The sequence below is a fragment of the Nyctereutes procyonoides genome, unplaced genomic scaffold (assembly GCF_905146905.1).
Source record: "Nyctereutes procyonoides isolate TBG_1078 unplaced genomic scaffold, NYPRO_anot_genome, whole genome shotgun sequence".
Classification (NCBI taxonomy): Eukaryota; Metazoa; Chordata; class Mammalia; order Carnivora; family Canidae; genus Nyctereutes; species Nyctereutes procyonoides.
In genome coordinates, this window is record NW_026575147.1 from 17415891 (window position 1) to 17435354 (window position 19464).

At 38.6% G+C, this 19464-nt stretch overlaps 1 protein-coding gene across 2 annotated transcripts in view; it reads left to right on the forward strand.

The window, feature by feature from the left end:
* NOTCH2 (notch receptor 2) overlaps window positions 1–19464 on the forward strand; it is a 164683-nt gene that overhangs the window by 110761 nt on the left and 34458 nt on the right. For both annotated transcript variants that reach the window (XM_055312499.1, XM_055312498.1), the window contains exons 9-16: window positions 248–361; window positions 1168–1281; window positions 2947–3180; window positions 7139–7249; window positions 13180–13372; window positions 14717–14862; window positions 16671–16784; window positions 19161–19280. In XM_055312499.1, coding sequence (XP_055168474.1) covers window positions 248–361; window positions 1168–1281; window positions 2947–3180; window positions 7139–7249; window positions 13180–13372; window positions 14717–14862; window positions 16671–16784; window positions 19161–19280 — 1146 coding nt within the window. The remainder of the gene's footprint in view (window positions 1–247; window positions 362–1167; window positions 1282–2946; window positions 3181–7138; window positions 7250–13179; window positions 13373–14716; window positions 14863–16670; window positions 16785–19160; window positions 19281–19464) is intronic.

Here is a 19464-nt window from a genome sequence, read left to right on the forward strand (position 1 = left end):
TGCTATGTTTTACCAGTGTCTTTGGAGGTAACCTCTTCTCCCTCTTCACAGTGATGGGTATCTCGCAGTATTCTCCTATCTTGCTGATACTTGCAATGACTATTTCCCATCATGGCAGAGTCCCCTTTGACTTCTGCAGAAATGTTCATGCTCTTAGAGGAAATAGTCCACTGCAAATTTGTGCTTTCTTGGCTAGAATATGCCTTTCTGTCTTTCTAAGCCACTTGTGTGGTCCAATTTGTTCAAGGTTTCAAAGGTGTACATTGTGAATTGGAGATAAACGAATGTCAGAGCAACCCTTGTGTGAACAATGGTCAGTGTGTGGATAAAGTCAATCGCTTCCAGTGTCTATGTCCACCTGGTAAGTGCCCACCACCTGCCCCAATTTTCTTTGAAAGCACAAAGCTGAGTGACCACAGGGAAGGGAGGAGGAGAGTGTGTGTGTGGGCTGTACATGAGGAAGTCATTAAAGTGAGCACTTCGGGATAGGAGTGTGTACAGAAATGAGTTTGTTTCAGCTAATGTATCATCCAAATCCTTTGTGGCCAGAAGTCCAAGTCTATTCTGTTTGGCCCATGACCTCCCTGTCTGTGTATATATTTCAGAAAGTTCATACCTCACCAAAGCCTTGGTTATAGGCTATTCAGGATTTTTTTTCCTCCCTATGGGTCATATTCTTAAAGCCCCTCTGTGAGATTTTTATTTTTAGATATTTCACCCTGGGTCCAAAAACAGACTGCACAAGTCAATTTTTTTTCTCAAAGAGTGCTCTGTGTCTCCTTTTGCTATGCCAGTTTTTCTTCCAGAAATGATAGCCTCTCATGGTGTTTCTTCAAAGAAGTTCCAGCTCCTCTGAAGCTGTACTCACTTGTTTGAGGGTTCTGTGTATAACCATTTAGTCCCTACTTCAACTAGAAGTGAAATATGTACTGGGAAAAAACAAGTGGAGACACATGCATTTGCCTCTGATGCCCTGAGCTTTATTCAGTTATCTCAGTTACCTGTTTGGGAGAATAATTTTATGTTTGCTGAGCCACTGGTTTAAGCTCTGCTGGTAGTGTAACCCAACCCTCTTGGGCATCCTTCTCATGGGACATCATAGGTAGACCTTAGATAGATAGACATAGGATAGTCCTTTGACTTATGTCATCACTCTGCCCTTTTAAGGTTTCACTGGGCCAGTTTGCCAGATTGATATTGATGACTGTTCCAGTACTCCATGTCTGAATGGGGCAAAGTGTATTGATCACCCGAATGGCTATGAATGCCAGTGTGCCACAGGTAAGATTGTCCTCACTTTTTATTCCCCTGGTAGGTCCATGTGAACAAAATAGGAGACTGTCTTCTAGCTGCCCTACCAAGCCAGTCCACTAATGGGCTGCCCTCTGTTAAGAGAGAGCTGCTTCTAGCATATTTTTTTTTTCGCTGCTCTCACTGTTTTCCTTCTACAACACCTGCCTCCTTCTCCACCACAATAGTGGCCTGGCTTGGACATTTCCATTTGGTGTCCATGTCTTTCTGGGACAAATTTTGGCAGTGATGAGTTTCTGGCTGGCTTGACTTACTCCTTTGGGAAAGGGAAGAATTCCAGCTGAAAGCTATTTTTCCCTGGGGCTTCTCAGCAAGAGACCTGTTTCTGTGTTTCTTGAGGCAAGTGATTGAACAAAGGCCTAGAAATCTAAAGGCCATTGTGTGCAAGTGCAGAGGTTTTCTGCATTAAAGACTGCTCAGGCCTTGACAGTCAGGTGTGTATCTGAACGGGAGAGAGAGCTATGTCTGGGAAAGTTTAGGTCCTCTTTCCTGATTTCTGCTACTACAGTGACAAAGAATCTGCTTACAAATATTCTACATTTCTGATCTGTGGCTATGTTTCTCACTTGGGAGTGGATTTGAATAAACCAAATGTCCCTTGTTATACATTTGCTCCTACACAGACCAGTATTAATGAGAAAGACTAGAGATCATTAGAAAAGATGATTTCCCAATTTATTTTTTATATGACCGCTTGAGAGAAAAAGAAGTTATGGGTATAATGCAAGACCTTTTTAGAAGATGGGTTCTTAAAGGATTTTAAACATCATGTGCATGATTCCTTTCTGATAACAGAAAAGCAAACTAAATGACAAAAATAAACAGAGAATTAATATTTTGGTAGTACTGGGACATTACCATTTACTAGGCCTCCTTAGATTAGGTCCTGTCAGATGAACCACTTAACTTCTTTCTCTTTTCATGAAATGTTGTCCTTGGTTGGAGAAGTTCCAGATTTTGTCCTCCTCTGGCTAGATTATTCTCAGAGATAATCTTCACTGGAGAGAGTTTAAAAACCTTGAATTCATGTTTAAAAGGAAAGAGAGCCCCTCTTCCTTTAAAATTCTTTAAAAGAATGAATTGAATGAAGGAAGCTTTATTTGCCCATTTTTCTTTTAAATAATAAGTTTTCATTCATTTTATTTAACAGGTATTTATTAAAAACCTTAGTATATAAGCATAGTACTCTGGGAGGGTCTGAAAGGAATAAAGAAAAGTTCTCTGTCCTCTAAGGTCAGAATTGGGAAGATAAGGTACATGTTAGCATTAATATAATATCTGTATGTTGGTTTTGGGAAGAAAGGAATATAGAAATAAATGTAAAATGGAAAAATATTGAGAGCTATTCCTCATTGAAGCCCAGTATGAAATGAAGCTGCAGTTAAAGTATCTCTGCAATGAAATCATTGATCATTTAGAAAAAGGGATTTAAATTCTATAAATTTTATTTGAAAAACTTTATTTTAAGCACAACTTTCTAGGCTTGCCTTGTAAATCAAATAGTTGACTTCTCATTGCTATAGTATAAACTGTTTAAGACATGAGGTCTGTAGGATAAGTGGATGCAGCCACATTTATGTTCAGGTGGGGATATCTAACTTGATTTTAAGTCTTCTTGATAAAATTCCTTCCCAGGATTCACTGGTGTGTTGTGTGAGGAGAACATTGACAACTGTGATCCTGATCCTTGCCACCATGGCCAGTGTCAGGATGGGATTGATTCCTACACCTGCATCTGCAACCCGGGGTACATGGGTGCCATCTGCAGTGACCAGATAGATGAGTGTTACAGCAGCCCCTGCCTGAATGATGGTCGCTGCATTGACCTGGTGAATGGCTACCAGTGCAACTGCCAGCCTGGCACATCAGGTAAGCTGCTCTGTCTGTGTCTCCTCTGGAGTTTCACTGTTCCCCCAAAATAGCTTGCACAGATATCTCACACTGTCATGGCATATGCTCAGATACCTGAAAAATAATCCTGATTCTGAGATGCACATTCAAAGCTACAGCCAGAAACATCTCAGAGGCAGATGTCTCTAGCCACTGGAGAAATTAGAGACAATAGCTTTGCAAAACTGATGATTTTGGGTGTGTGTTTTTCATTAGAAGGAGACATACCACTTCAAAACATTGAAATTATTATTTAAAATTGGAAACCCTCTTGGCTTTGTGGCTTGATTTGGTTGTCCTTTTTTCTTTAGCCTCCACCACACTCAGAGTTAATGAAGCTGCCCTTTCCCCTCTCCCTCCCTCCTGTCCTTCTATTCCTTTCATGATGAATCAGCATTGCTGTGTCTAAAGAGTTCAAAGTAAAACAGAAACTTGACAGATATCTGGCTAATATGATCATAGAGAAAATGAGTTATTTAGTGCATGAATTTCTCCATTGCCAGTCCAGTTTTCAAGACACATTCATAGATAATTTATTTAAGCTTTCAGTTTTTTCTCTATTTAAGAATCCAGTATCTTTAATGTGACACTTTTCTTCCACTCTGTGTCTCTGGTGGGCTTTGGGCATTTAGGGGGATTCACAGGGAGAGGAGAGACTTTTTAGCATGTCCCAGTCATTGTAAATTAGAATGCAGATCCGCTATTTCCCACTCCACATTCATTGCTGTTTCTCAACTCTGGTTGAGTGACTGCTTGTTAGTTGGGAAGGCATGCTGCTCCTTACTGGGGGAATGTTGAATTATTTTCTCAGGCAACGCATTTCACAGGTTTCACTGGAGTCTGTTTTACTTATTCAAGGAATAATTATGGTCACAACTGTGGTTAATGGACAGAGAAGTACTATGTCTCAGATCAAAGAAAATGTATTAGTGGAAGATTAACTAGAGTGCACCTTTGTTAGAAGGGAACCTACCAATACATGGGAGTGATTTATTGAGAACTCATTCTAGATTTAAAGAAAATGGCCTGTGTTGGGGGCAGAGGTGGGGGAGGTGGTTAACTACCCTCGTTTTATTTTGTTATTTCCAAATCCATTTCTTCAAACTTGTCAAAGGCCCTGGTCTTCATCCAGGACCTCGTACATGCCAAGTTTGAAAACAAAGTCCTTTTTGAGTTGCTCAGGCATACGAAAAACATCCCATGCCTTCACAGTTGAAAATGCCTTTCCCCTCCCCACGTTTAGATAACTTACTAAAAGGGCTGAATAGATCTTTGTGAAACCTTCCAAAAGCAATTTGCTTCCGGGCTGGTCCCCAAGACATGAGAAATTGCAGTACGAAAAGAAATTTGAGAGATTTACAAGTAATTGAAAGGATGCCTTTAGAATGGTGGGGCTGTTTTAGGCTTTGCTATCATCCCCATTATAACAAATGTACTGGAAACCTGGGTGAGTGGTGGGTTGGCAAGCACTTTGTTTTCTCTGGAATTCTATCATTATGCCAGGATGTATCAGGTGTATTCCCTGGGGAGGACAGAGAAGACAGGTGTAAGTAGCTGTCACTGAGAAATGCAAGAAATAAATATGAGCAGTTTGCAGGAAGCATAGAATGAAGATCCAGAATTTTTCAGAAAACTATCAAATCCTTTCCTGTGGCCCTTGGGAGAATTAAAGCAAAGAGATGCAGACATGATGAAAAAATCTTGGTCTGTAATAGGTGGAGAAAGACCTGACATGTACTTAGGGGCCTGGATGAATGGGTCTATTTAATTAGTCATTATGAATAGACTCTTGAGTTCTAGAGGAGGAATCCATGACCCATTCATAACATGGTCCTGAGTTTTGGTAGGTTGGGGTTTGGATGAGTATAAACAGAAGGGATACTTTACAACGTGCTGGTTATAATTGTGGTTCTCATTTACTGTGTACTTAAAATGAGATATACCACCCAGAGTCACTTCTGAAGCTTCTTTTACCCGTGGTCTTATGATGGGTAGCTGTTGTCACAGAAACCAATTTGACTAGTTTAAAGAATCTTTAGCAAACAAACAAACAGTAACTACAAAATAGACAAAGAGTTTACTGAAAGCACACAGAAGTATCTTACAGATTCCAAGTGAGAATTGTCGATAAGGCTTTGCAGAGATTAGCAGGAAGCAGAGCAATTTGTAGACCATGGGTCCCACAGTTCATAGTCCAATGTTGCAATGAGTAAATCTCATTGGCCCATCTTGGGCAGGGTGTCTGTTCCTGCTTGAATGAAATATAGCCTCCTATGACCTGCTGTGGTCAGTTTTGGGTAATTGGGGGGTTATCAGCCAATGGCTAGACACATGTAAAAGTGTCCACTTGTATACAAGGAATAGGGAAAACTCTTGCCTCATTTGTGGCTTAGTGAGGCAACATGGCCTCATTCATCACAGTGACCAGTATGGTGTGGCAGAGTGTAGAATCCAAAATGCCTGGCTCACATCCTGGTGGTGCAAGTCCATGATAAAATAGGTGTAATGCAACTTGATGTGCCATTTGAGTGAGAGGACTCAAGAAAAGTTATGTAAGATAGGAGGCAAAGTACTTGCACATAATAATGGCTCAGTAAATTCTTAATTATTATTAATAAATATTAATACAAAGTGTGAGTGAACCAAAATTTCCACAATTTTTCATGGAAATTTTGTTAGTTTATATCCTTTTTACCAGGCTTTATTTTTAGATTTTTTTTTTAAACTACCAAGGCATTTTTCTATGAATGGGAAATAAAACATCACTAAATTCATGTTAAGTAAATGACAGAATATCTTGAGTATTTTTATAAAATGATGGTAAAAATTATGATTGGTATATCCCTACTGTTTAGTTACTCATTATTGTCAATTATGCCTTTCTTAATAAAGCCAAACTCTACCATTCATCTGGGGAATGGGCCAGAAGGAAGGCAGCACTGAAGAATCCCGACCCTTTAAGATTTATCCTGAAAACTTATGTCCATAATAATGAGAGTTTCAAGCTTCTGGCAGTGGATATAAGTTCAAAACTTCTAGTTTTCATGCAAAAGCTTACATTTTATTTTTGGAACACAATACTGTCAGTTGTTTTCCTTGAAAGGACAGGTTTACTTCTTTCACTTAATGTTTGCTAAGATATTTAGATCTGAATAGCCCCGGCTCCTCTGTGAGTTGTTCTCTCAACTAAAATGGGAGTCCATGAAAAAAGTATGTTTAGTTCAGAACTCACACAAACAACTGTTTTTCCTGGAAGTAACTGTATTTTGGCATGCCACAAAACTGCTTTATTTCCCATTTCAGAACACAGAGCAGTAGATGTATATTCAAGGGTCAAGATACAATAAAAATACAAAGTTAATAATTTTGACTTCTTCACCAAAATCATTCTTAGGTGAGATGTTTTGTCTGGTTTAAATTGTGAGTGCATGAATAAATTAAAAAAAAAAAAAAAAAGGGCAGCCCTGGTGGCGCAGCGGTTTAGCGCCACCTGCAGCCCAGGGCGTGATCCTGGAGACCCTGGATTGAGTCCCACTTCCGGCTCTCTGCTTGGAGCCTGCTTCTCCCTCTGCCTGTGTCTCTGCTTCTCTCTCTCTCTCTCTCTCTGCATCTCTATGAATTAAAAAAAAAAATTGTGGGCGCATGGAAGTTAACTACTATCTCGATTCCTGGATTCCTGCTAACATGCCAGCAATCCTACCCCTGTTGGCTTTTGCACCATGAGTGCAGATGCCAACACTGAAACAGGCAGATAGTGGTTTAGTATGATTAATAAAATAGTTTTGTCCTGATAATCACCCGGATAGGGTCCAGAAGACTACACTTTGGAGAACTGATGCTTTACTCTATCCAGAGTTGGCCAGATACTCCTTAGATTTCTCAATATACTATTTTTGTGGTAATACTGCATGGTTTCTTTTTGCTCTTATTTTTGCAGGTGTTAATTGTGAAATCAATTTTGATGACTGTGCAAGTAACCCTTGTGTCCATGGGGTCTGTATGGATGGCATTAATCGTTACAGTTGTGTCTGCTCACCAGGATTCACAGGTAACAAATGCCCTTTTTGTCAGGAGGTCCCTCCTTCAGTTCCATCACTTTGGGAAAAGAGTATCTAAACGAAAATCATGTTTCAGATGTTTCATATTTCTCTATCTCTTCGAAGGTTAGACGTTTGTTTCTTTACTTCTCTGGCCCAGTTTTCTACTTATAGGCCTTCCCAAAATTGTAAGCATGAAACTTTTCATTAGGTAGGGTTTTTAGACCATGTGTTGTATCTACCTGAAAAGCATTTCTTATCAGACCATGTGTTTTTGTCACTGTACTTGAGTTACATAGCATCTCTGTCACCTTTAATTTGCTACACTTACTAGTGAATGCCTTCCATAAGAATATAGCCAAGATAAATTCTATGAAAACACTAAATGCTTTTTTCTGAGTACTTCCTCTTGCGGGAGATTGTTGGATGAGGCCAGAATTTGGGAGGACCAAACTAATTTGGCTAGTGCAGGGAGATCTTTTCTCACTAGGAGGCAGAAAGTAAACGACTAGAAAAAAAATTGGCTCTAATTATTATAAGTAGCTAGAACATTTATACACGCATGCTTGTGTGCACACACACAAACACAAATCTCTCTCTTTTGTTGCTTATAAGATTGCCTTTATCTTTTACGCTCCTGATCAAAAAGTGCTAAGGGCTACTGAGAAATCTGAGGTACCTTATTGACACATCTCTTTGTTATGGCACCATCAGAGGGCATATATGGTATCTATCTTTTTCTTTCTAGACAATGCCACATGCAAGCAGGCACTTATGTAATAATGTTACCATTTAATAAATACCATGTGGTCATTTGCGACCAATGTGAGAAATTTCCCTCAGAACTTTTTAAACCATGATGTCAAAAGGCATTCAGTACCAAGTGAAGTGAATGTCTATCTCTCACTTGCCAGCAACTTACTTTCCTTTGTATTTCACAATCCCTTTTCCTGCTTGGTATGATTGTGGATGCTAGGGAGTAATGTTTGTGGCTCACATGGGTCACTGTAATCTCTGCTCAGTGGAAGATTGCTCAGAAGACAGGTATCATGAAAGCTGTCATATCTAGTGGTCAGCTGTACTTCTGGGTCCTGGAACTTTTGCTACTCCAAGATTAAGTGACAGCCAACTGAATACACAAAAAATATCCTGCTAGCTAGACAATAGGTGCATTTTCGTTAAATAGGTATAGAATAGCGATCATTTATTAAGAGCTTATTTTGAATTAGGTGGTAGGCACCTAATCTCATTTAATTATCACAGCCATTATCATTCCTATGGTATTGATGAGAAACCCAGAGCTTAGAGAGGTTAACTAACATTACCAATGCACTATGGCCAGGGTTCCAGCCCAGGTGGTCCTGCTCGAGAGTCCATGCCCATTCTCACCTCACCAGACAGCCTAAGTGGGTGCCTATTGTGGTTTCTTTTTAGATATGTAAGCCTTTCACTAGACTTTTTTTTTTTTAAATGCCAGTAAATCATAATCTCTCTCTTTTTGACATTCAGCAAACCAAGGAGGTCAAGGAAGGAGGACATAGGCTAAAAATATTCTAAAATAAACCTAAGGTGTAGCATGAAATTACAGAACCAAGAACTGGAATATTTGGGTTACTGGATGGCATTCTGTTTTTGGAATGATTTTGTCTACTTTTTTTTTTCATTTTTTTTGTTTTTTTTTAATCTGCTGCTGAAAATATCACAGACAACTGTGGTATTATATATACATGAGCTGTAAATGTGAGGTGTTTTATCCTTTTCTTTGTTTTATTTTAACACTTCTAGTTTTTTTTTCGACGCTCATAACAGCTTTGACAGACTTAAATGAGTTTTTCTTTTTCAGACTAAATTCTGTATTCTCCTCAGACTTCTTTGCACTTAACTGATTGGGAAGTGAAAGAACTCAAAGGACACCTCTATCAGCTACTTTTCAGTTTTACAAACTACTTTTTCAGTTTCACCTTCATATCCATTATTTTGCTGACTTCTTATAAGTCCATAAAGGCGGATAGGTTGAATAAGAAACCAAAGCATAGGCAACAAAAACTGAAATAAACAAGTGGGACTTCTTAAACTAAAGTGCTTCTGCACAGCAAGGAACAATAAGTTGAAAAGGCTACCTGTGGGACAGGAGAAAATATTTGCAAACAAAATATCTGGAAAGGGATTAATAATATCCAAAATGTATAAAGCGCTCATACAAGTTAATAGCAAGGAAGCACATAATCCAACTTAAAAATAGGCAAAGAGCAAGAAAAAAAATTTTTGGAATTATGTATGGTGATGGATGTTAACTAGACTTATTATGGTGATCATTTTAAAGGATATATAAATACCAAATGATTCTGTTGCATACTGTAACTAATGTATTATATGTCAATTATAGCTCAATTAAAAAAAACACATTAGGCTAAACACAATTTTAGAAACTATTATTGGAAAATTCCCAACAATTTCCAGATAGGGGGTACTAGAAGTATCAACTGTAATTAGAGCTATGTGATTTAACCACAGACGATTGTATTTTTAAGCTGTAAATCATTATTTGTACCTAGAAACCCAATATTATCTGAAACAGGTAAATTTTGAAAGCTTCACCATCTACCAAACCCTAGTGGTTTTCAAAAAGCATTTGGAAGGCTAATCGTGAGTAACAGATCTACCAAGATAGCTAATCCTCATTTTATTTATTTATTTTTTAAAAAATCCAAGAGCAGATCAGTTATTTATTTATTTTTTAACCTTTTTTTTTTTTTTAATTTATTCAGAGGTGCAGAGAGAGAGAGAGAGGCAGGCAGAGAGGCAGAGACACAGGCAGAGGGAGAAGCAGGCTCCATGCAGGGAGCCCAATGTGGGACTCGATCCCGGGTCTCCAGGATCACACCCCAGGCTTGGGCAGTGCTAAACCGCTGCGCCACCGGGGCTGCCCTAATCCTCATTTTAATGTCATTATAAAACTATATAAAATCACAAGTCGCAAATTTATAAACATTGAGTATGGAATTGCTTTTGGTTCTTTGGCCCTTAGTTAACCTAATAATGGCATATCCTAAATAGGCACACTGCTAAGAACAAGGAATCAGTTCATATTACTTCGCCATAAAAAAGAATGAAATCTTGTCTTTTGAGACAACATGGATGGACTTTTAGGGCTTTATGCTAAGTGAGATGAGTCAGAGAAAGAAATATACTGTATGATATCACTTGCATATTTTGTATATATCGAGTCCTATAGTGAGTCAAACAGCTAAGACTGTGAGTTCCCAGAAGACAGAAACCTCCCTAATCATCTTTTTAGCCAGTGTCTAAAATAGTATATAGCATGGAGGAAGCATTCAATAATATTGTTGAGTGAATGACTAGAACTCAGATCTGGGACTTATGTCATTCAATTCCAGAATCTTTAAGTCTGGACTATACAAGGAACACCTGGGTGGCTCAGAGGTTGAGCATCTGCCTTTGGCTCAGGTCGTGATCCCAGGGTTGAGGATCGAGTCTCACATCAGAGCCCGCTTCTCCCTCTACCTATGTCCCTGTCTCTCTCTGTCTCTCATGAATAAAAAAAAAAAAAGTCTGGACTATACCATGCTTTTTTCATTAAACACTAATTTATTGAGTACTTACAGGGTAAAAAAAACATTGGTTAACTTCTCATTTAATAGTTCCTAAGCCCAATAAGATCAATAGCCTTGTGCTGGGCCTTTCTCATACTGGGTGGAAACTCCATAAGGGTGAGACCTTGATAGTGAAGCAGCAGTCACTCCACATTGTAGGCTGCAAAAGGGGGTGCTTAACCCTCTTGGTTAAAGATGGCTTGAAAATTGACTCTGGGAAGAGTTTTTAAAGCAAATGAGGGTGGGGGTGGATGGGGTAACTCGGTGACAGGCATGGAGGCACACGATGAGATGAGCACTGGGTGTTACATTTTATGTTGGCAGATTGAATTTAAATAAAAATCTTAAATACCACAGTAATGAATATATAAAAGAAATGGAAACTAAAAAAAAAAAAAAAAACCCCAAAAACAAATGAGGGAAACCTGAGAGGAGTGACTTCTGAGAAAATGCTTCCTAAAAAGGACAGAAAAAGAAGGCGTTTTTCTCTCATTCTCCACTGGATAAGAGGCTAAGGATAGCTGTGCAGTTGAAGAGTTCTGGCTCCTATCTTGGTGCCAGTGGCAAACATTTTTAAAAAATCTGAGGTTAAGGCTAAGAAAACTTTTTTTAAAATAAGTTATTAATAAAACACTTAAGAGGAAAACAGCAACCACTACCAGATTGTGGGTCTTTGCCACAAGAACCACCAATAATGGTTTAGAGAGCAACGGAGAGTGAAAAAATGTTAATACCCATACTTTAAAGGGGTGTGGATCTATTTCATTTGGAATTTCCTGTTCTAAATGCAGGGTTTCTCTTTCTTAAATAAAAATGCGTATTTTTATCTGAATCAGAAAATTGTATTCTTTAAAACTTATAAATTCCTTTGCAGCAGTTGCTTGTTGCCACTTATTTACAGAATTATGGGTTGTTTTAAAATTTTATATCATTTTGCAATATATAGTTAAATCTCAATTGTTCAAAATTTAACAAAGCAAAACTCTTATGTAAGTGGCACACTTTATTTAGCTTAAAGCAACAAATGTCAAGGTTAGAGCTGACATCTTTTCAAAGTGCAGCCTTGTATAGGTTTCAGGGGAAGAATATATTCATTTAATGTGATATATTTTGAGCATTTACATTATTGTATGATGATAGACTAATCATTGTCTACATCAGAGTTTTTCAAAATGTAATATTTGAACCAGCATTATTTAAAATATGGCTTGCTGGACTCTACCTATCACAAATTATGGTGCCAGGGCCTAAGAATCTCCTTTTAAAACAAGTATTTTAAGTGACTCTTTGCACATTAAAGTCTGAGTAGGTTAAGAAACCTTGGATTATTTTTTCAATTATCAGAAGACATTAAAATTATGCTTAGAATACCTTCTTTCTGAGGCAAAAAGTGGATTAATGCAACTCTAAGAATGAAAGCAAAATGGCTTTCTTTTTAACCAATATTAATATTAAATTAATAGTTTATTCACTAAAGTATTCTGGGTAATTGAGATATACCATATGTAGGAATGTAGGAGATTGACTAACTGAAAAAATTAGTTTTTGGTGAATCAGCTAAAAGCAGTAATAAAAGCTTCTTTTTAAAAATATTTTTTATTTTTTTATTGATGAGAGAGAGAATGAGAGAGAGTGAGAGGCAGAGACACAGGTAGAGGGTAAAGCAGGCTCCATGCAGGGAGCCCGACATGGGACTGGATCCCGGGTCTCCAGGACCAGGCCCTGGGCTGAAGGTGGTGCTAAACCGCTGGGCCACTGGGGCTGCCCCAATAAAGGCTTCTTTAACAGTACTAGAACATCAGCCAGAGGAAACAGCCAACTTTGGTAACATTTGATGTTTTCTTTTAAAGTTTCCCTGTTTCTAAGATGGAATAAAGAAGAAATATACATCAAAACACTACAGTGCTGTTCCAGCATTTTGTTGACTTGGCTGTGTTATCAAAATCTATACTGTTTGCTACTTCCTCATATCGCACTAAGTGCTCTTGGGTGTCTTATTATTTATATCTTGACATTTAGGGATGCCTGGGTGGCTCAGTGGTTTAGTGTCTGCCTTCTACCCAGGCCATGATCCTGGAGTCCCAGGATCAAGTCCCACATTGGGCTCCCTGAATGGAGCCTGCTGCTCTCTCTCTCTGCCTGTGTGTCTGCCTCTCTCTCTTTTTCTGTCTCTCATGAATAACTAAATAAAATCTTAAAAAAAAAATCTTGACATTTAGTGCCCAAGACAACCTGTGCAGATGCAAGGTGTCGACACAGTATTTCTCATAGTTCTGTGTCTATTCCCTAAGCATTTTGAATATGACAAAAACTGTTCTCCTCTACAGGACAGAGATGTAACATTGACATTGATGAGTGTGCCTCCAATCCCTGTCGCAAGGGTGCAACATGCATCAATGATGTGAATGGTTTCCGCTGTCTATGCCCTGAGGGTCCTCATCGCCCCAGCTGCTACTCACAGGTGAACGAGTGCCTGAGCAGTCCCTGCATCCATGGAAACTGTACCGGGGGCCCTAGTGGGTGAGTCGCTGCCATGTATCAATAGTTTCTTACAGACTTGTATCAAGCCAGTTAGGTTTCAGTATAGACTGTGCCCTGTGGAAAGTCATTTATGGACTTGAGCTGAAAGTGGGTTGCAGATTTTGGTAGTCTCCTTCAGTCTTCCAAACTGCCACTTCTGTTCTACCTTCCATGACTGAATAGGTAGAAAATAGAGGGGTAATCAGCTCTTGGGAGAAATCCAGCATTATTTTATGAGTCTTTGGCAATTGTGCTTTTAGTAATTATTGCAGGATTGAGTTCTGAGGGAGGTTCTATTTTATCTTTCCCCCTGCTTAAAAACTCAATTCTTATCTGTCACGGTGCCTCGGTGTGCCACTGTAGTGGAGTTGGTCTCTGCTAACTTTATACACATGGCCCTGATAAAATATTCATGGTTTGTAAACCCCTGAGAGTTGTGTGATGTGTTGCTAGTTACTTTTGTAGAAACTCAGAGTGTGAAGTTAGGTCACATAAGATAGTCCTATATGCTTGCTATGCCTGCCAGAAGATAAGGCTCTGGGGATTGCCATTTGCCATACTTAAAACATGTGAAAGAATAAAGAATGTATTTAGAGGTGAAGGAAAATCAAGTAATTTCCAAATGAATTGCCTCAATATTCTTGTGTCAGAGTATGACAGCCTGCAAAGCATTCCAACCCGTCTACCTTTTTCCTAAATCTCCAGACAAGAGAGCTTTTATTTCCTAATACCATAATCTAAGTGTTTATGATGTTCAAATTGTGGAGAATGTACATGTATTTCAGATACCTTCATTTTTGTTCCCTTTCCTGCTCAGTTTACCCAACATACTTTCTGAGGCAGGGTTCGGGAGAGACAAAGTATGTCTCAAAAGTCATACATCCCAGGAGCTCCTCAGGGTAGCTTAGAGTCTCTGATATGAACCTACTTCTTGAATGTCTGTCTTGCATCAGAAACAAATGATCCTAACGTTTGCTTTACTTTAATTTCCTGTATAATAAAAGTGCAGATTTATCCATGTTAATGTGCCTTTCAGATTGGCCAAATGTGTTGTACCAACCACTGTTTACATATGAAAGCTCACTATAATTTAATTAATTTCTCTAGTATCTTTGTGAGCTGGGAAGCACCAGAAAAAAATCTTTTTACTGAGTACTCCAGATGGGACCACACAATTTACACTGTATCTGCAGTGATCCAAGTATAGGTTCCCACAAGAGTAGAAATGAGATTAGCTTACCCATGAGCTCCTCTGTTCCACATTTCTTCACTAAGTCCTATATTTTACCTAAGACTCAATTGTACATTCATCCCCCCACACTAAAGAATGCTATCTCTTTTCAGATACAAGTGCCTTTGTGATGCAGGCTGGATTGGTATCAACTGCGAAGTGGACAAAAATGAATGTCTTTCTAACCCATGCCAGAATGGAGGAACTTGTGACAATCTGGTGAATGGATACAGGTGTACTTGCAAGAAGGGCTTTAAAGGTGAAAACAAAAATGTCTGTTTCTATCTTCCTTCATGTCTTTTTCTTATTGCGTATTCTTTGACTTCTTTCCCTTTCTTTGTTCCTATGCACTCTTATGGCAAACATAATTTGTAAACTTAGTATTTATAAGAACTTAATATTTTACACTTTGGGAATAAAAACATAAGTAAATATAGATTCTACTAGCAAAGAGGTGAGGTGCAGAACTATTTAAGGTGGGCAGCTAGGACTTCACTTGACACAACTTTGGACAGGTATTGTAATTGTCAGCTCCCTGGTGCTGGTTTGATTCTATGGTAATTCAAAAGAGATTTGGGGAGTAAAATGAGAACTTAGTTACTAGAGAATTTTGTTTTACTGTAATTATGATAGCAATCATGCCATGGAAGAATCCATGTGTTCCAAACCTTTCGAACAAATTATCTTACACATTGAGATAAATATATAGTGTACTTATGGCTTTCTAGAAAAATGTATTTCTAGAAAAATGTATTATAGTGAGGATTGTGTAGAAATCATTTTTTGAGTTGTCATTGTATTTCTACCATCAGTTTTCTCTTAGAAACTCATGAAAGTGAAATTTGTGGGGAAATCATAAATGATTTCATAAATGATTTTTGCACTCCTCTGTCTACTTAGTCATTGATTTCCCTACTCAAAAATTGTGCCAGACTACCACGATACATCAAGATGTTCCAGAGTCAATTTACTGATTATTTGAAAATTTTGAGACTATATTTTAGTCATTAATTTTCTGATATATTACATTTGCATCAAAATTTAAAAGTGCTTTTATGTGTTTTGTCTCATTGAGACTTGCTGATCAGCGAACAAAATAAAATCAAAATGTAAAATACAAAGCTGTATGGCTGGTGAGTAACAGTATACAGTTTGAACCCAGACCTCTGTACTCCCAGACATTTTTTTTTTTTTACAGTGCTTGTAGTTCCTCTATCTTGAGGCTCTGTGTCAGGTACTGTTGAAGATGCAAAGGTGTATAATATTTAGGTACTATCCTATCCCATTAATACTTCCTTACTTTTCTATTTTTCATAGTGAAAATAGATTCCATGTCTTGAATCAGGGGAAAACAATTTTATGGCTTCAGGAAGTATTACTACATTATTAGTAGAGACTGTGCATATGAAGAGTAGGCATAAACCAGAGGCTTTAACTAATGTATTAAAAAACTATTATCCCTTGGGGCACCTGGGTGGCTAAGTTGGTTGAATTGGCTGACTCTTGATTTCAGCTCAAGTCATGATCTCAGGGTCCTGGGATTGAGCCTCAAGTTGGCTCCACGCTCAGCAGGAAGTCTGCTTGAGATTCTCTCCTTCTCCTGCTGCCCCTGTCCTCTGCCCATACTCACACTCACTCTTTTCTCTCTCTCTAAAATGAATAAATCTTTTTAAAAAAATTATCCCTTGATAAATTATACCCCTTTTTAGGTTCTGACCAGCTACTTTGTATAGAAAGAGCTGATATTTAGATTACAGTGGCAAAATTTTAACCTTAATGAGCTTCTTGGTCCATTCTTGAGGAATCACTTGTATTTGGAGATGCATTCAACCTTTAGGCCATTAGAATATACTTCTTTCATTCATCTTTTTGACTGTCTTTTACTGACTGACTGTATGTCAGGGACTTCCCACTGAAATGAATGAACAGGTGTTCCAATGGCCTAAAGAAATTCAATTTCTAAAGCAGTTACTATTTACCATGAAAAGAATGGCTTATTCATTTAGGTAATAAAGAGGCTAACAGGAAGTTTCACTGTTTTGGGGTTTTCCCCTTTTCTGTCTATAGGCTATAACTGTCAGGTGAATATTGATGAATGTGCTTCAAATCCGTGTCTGAACCAAGGAACCTGCTTTGATGACATAAGTGGCTACACTTGCCACTGTGTGCTGCCATACACAGGTGAGTTCTGCAGGTGAAGGGACCAGAGAAGATGTGTGTTCTTGCCTTGTCATTCTAAACCTCTGAGTCTTGGAAATAGTGATGCTGCTCTGAGGAGTTGCTCCCTGGTCACTCATCCTGCCCCCACTGACTAGATCTTGAGCTCTGAGGAAACACTGTGGCCTACCTAAATGCAACCAATAGGGGAACTCATTTGCCTTCTTTGTAACATGTTTTTTAAAATTATGTATGGCTGCTGGTTTCATTCATTATTTGAATAGACCTAGTGTTGTCATGTCCTGTGTTCTTCATCTTAGTTCAATAATACAACCACCACTTACTGGTAATTTACTATATGCCAGGCACTTTGTATACTTTGGATTCCTTAATACAGTACTCAAAATAATTCTGTAAAGTAGAAGTTCCTATGACCATTTTATGCTGAGGCAAAGAGAAGTTACCTGCTGAAGGCCACATAGGTAAGTGGTAGATCTAGGATTTGCCCGTAAGTCTCTCTCAATCCAAAGCTTGTCCTTTTAACAGCCCTTCTTCTCCTTACATTCAGTACCACTACGTCTCATTCAGAGAGGTATTGCCCCTTGGATGGCGATTACATACACAGAAGACATGGGTGTGACTTCATTTCGTATCAAGTGTTCTTTGCTTCAGGTGGTATTTTAGGAGAATGTTTGGACATTTATTTCTTCCTTATACCCTCCTGCCTCATTACTGCTGTCTTGTGATTGTATTTGTGTGGTTGTATTTGTGTGGCTTGTTTACCTCTTCATCCATTTTCTTCATCTGTGGAGAACAAAACAGGAAAATGGATGATGGCTTGCATGCTTCTTCAGTATGCAGCATGCAGACAGGAGCATGGCTGAAGTCTTACTCCCCTAGTGTGCTGTTAGTAGTAGCCATTACTAGTGACTCTAGCTGTTTAGAGTGGCAGAGTGGCCAAAACCATAACTCTGTTACCTGAAAGACTTGATACTACATTGTTACCTTTGTTCCTCTTTGAGAGAAATGTTCATGGAGACAAACTGCATTTAGCCAGCCTCATAAATAAAATTAAAGTTATTGGAGATCCCTAGCTATCCCCAGACAAAGAAAGCCTAAAAAATACATTTCATAATGACAGTGCTGATCACATTTGTTGGTAGTAAGAAGAGCATCTCACAGCCAGAAAGACTGAGACTTGATGACTGCAGGGAGATATAAACAGGTGTTACTATGCTCAGGCATCATAGGCTTACTTGAGTGTAATTTAGGTGTGAAAATATTTATTTTGTCTTTTTCCTATTCAGATACTGTAAGAATATTTGACTCTCTGCTGGCTACTGATTTTTCTTCAGATTACGATCCCAATAAGAGAATTTACTGTGTGTGTACTTTGGGAAATTATATTATACTGAAGGCCTATGCAGATTAAAATTTCAGTGTTGAGTGTAATTAAAGGTTCTGTCATCGGGCTTTTGCCAGCATGAAGGGAACTAACCAAAATTGCCTTCCCTTGTGAGCCACTATTCTAACCAGATACCTTAAAAACTGGTTGGGTGTGTTGGTAAACATTTGTGGTAATTTTTTTCTTTCGAATATGACATTTTAGGATAGAATTTTAAATTGAGTTCATTGTAACTTGATTTTTAAAAATCCTCTTTTCTTTTTTAGTAAAAGCATTCCTTTTTTTTTTTTTTCCTGTGCTGGAAGCTTAGATTCAATATGCTAAGGGAGGAAATATTGGTGTGCAAATATCAATGTCATATTGTTGGTATAAGGAGACATGTTAGCAGGAAATCAGAATTACCTCACTGTTTCCTGCTTCCCATAGCCTTCTGATCAACTCCATTGCCTTCTGGAACAGGCCAGCAAAGGTTATGAGGAGTAGGAGACTGTGTTGTTGCTTCTTCCTGGCTCACATGAAGGAGGATCTGTGTGTGGCTGAGCTTCTGAGTGGCTGACTCTTAGCTGTGGAGATGCAGAGTTCCAGATCCATGTAACCACCCATTATAATATATGTGCTGCTGAAGTGAGCACAACCACCCATTATAATAAAGTTGAGAGCAGCCCAGCAGTTGTTGAACACTCATTTTGTGTGCCAGGCTCTATGCTAATAAAGTCTTTATAAATGTTTTTTTTCATTTAACCCTCAATGAGTTATGTATCATCCTAGTTCTCATTTTGCTTATGTGGAGGGCTCTGGGGAGATAAATTACTTGCCTGAAGTCATACAATTAGTAATCAAGTTAGAGCTAAGTCTTAAAGGACTATAGGTCTCTCAGATTCCAAAGCTCTTAACTGCTACCTTAGACTTGAATTCAAAGAGCATCCTTTGGTATAGAATTTACAAAATTTCAGTATCCATGGCTCTTTCTCTAAATTCTGTCATTTGCTTTACAGGCAAGAATTGTCAGACGGTATTGGCTCCCTGTTCCCCAAACCCATGTGAGAATGCTGCTGTTTGCAAAGAGGCACCAGATTTTGAGAGTTACACCTGCCTGTGTGCCCCTGGCTGGCAAGGTAACAACACAGAAGTTAAGGAAACCAAGAACTTTAAACAAAGTGGTCAGATCATCAGATTAACATGGAAGGCCCAGTCTTCTGAGGCCTGCCCATGGTCAAAAACACCAGCTTTGTACAGGAGCTAACTGGAATGATTTAGAAAGCCTTTTTCATTTTCATGCCTTTGGGGCCCCCTAGTGGC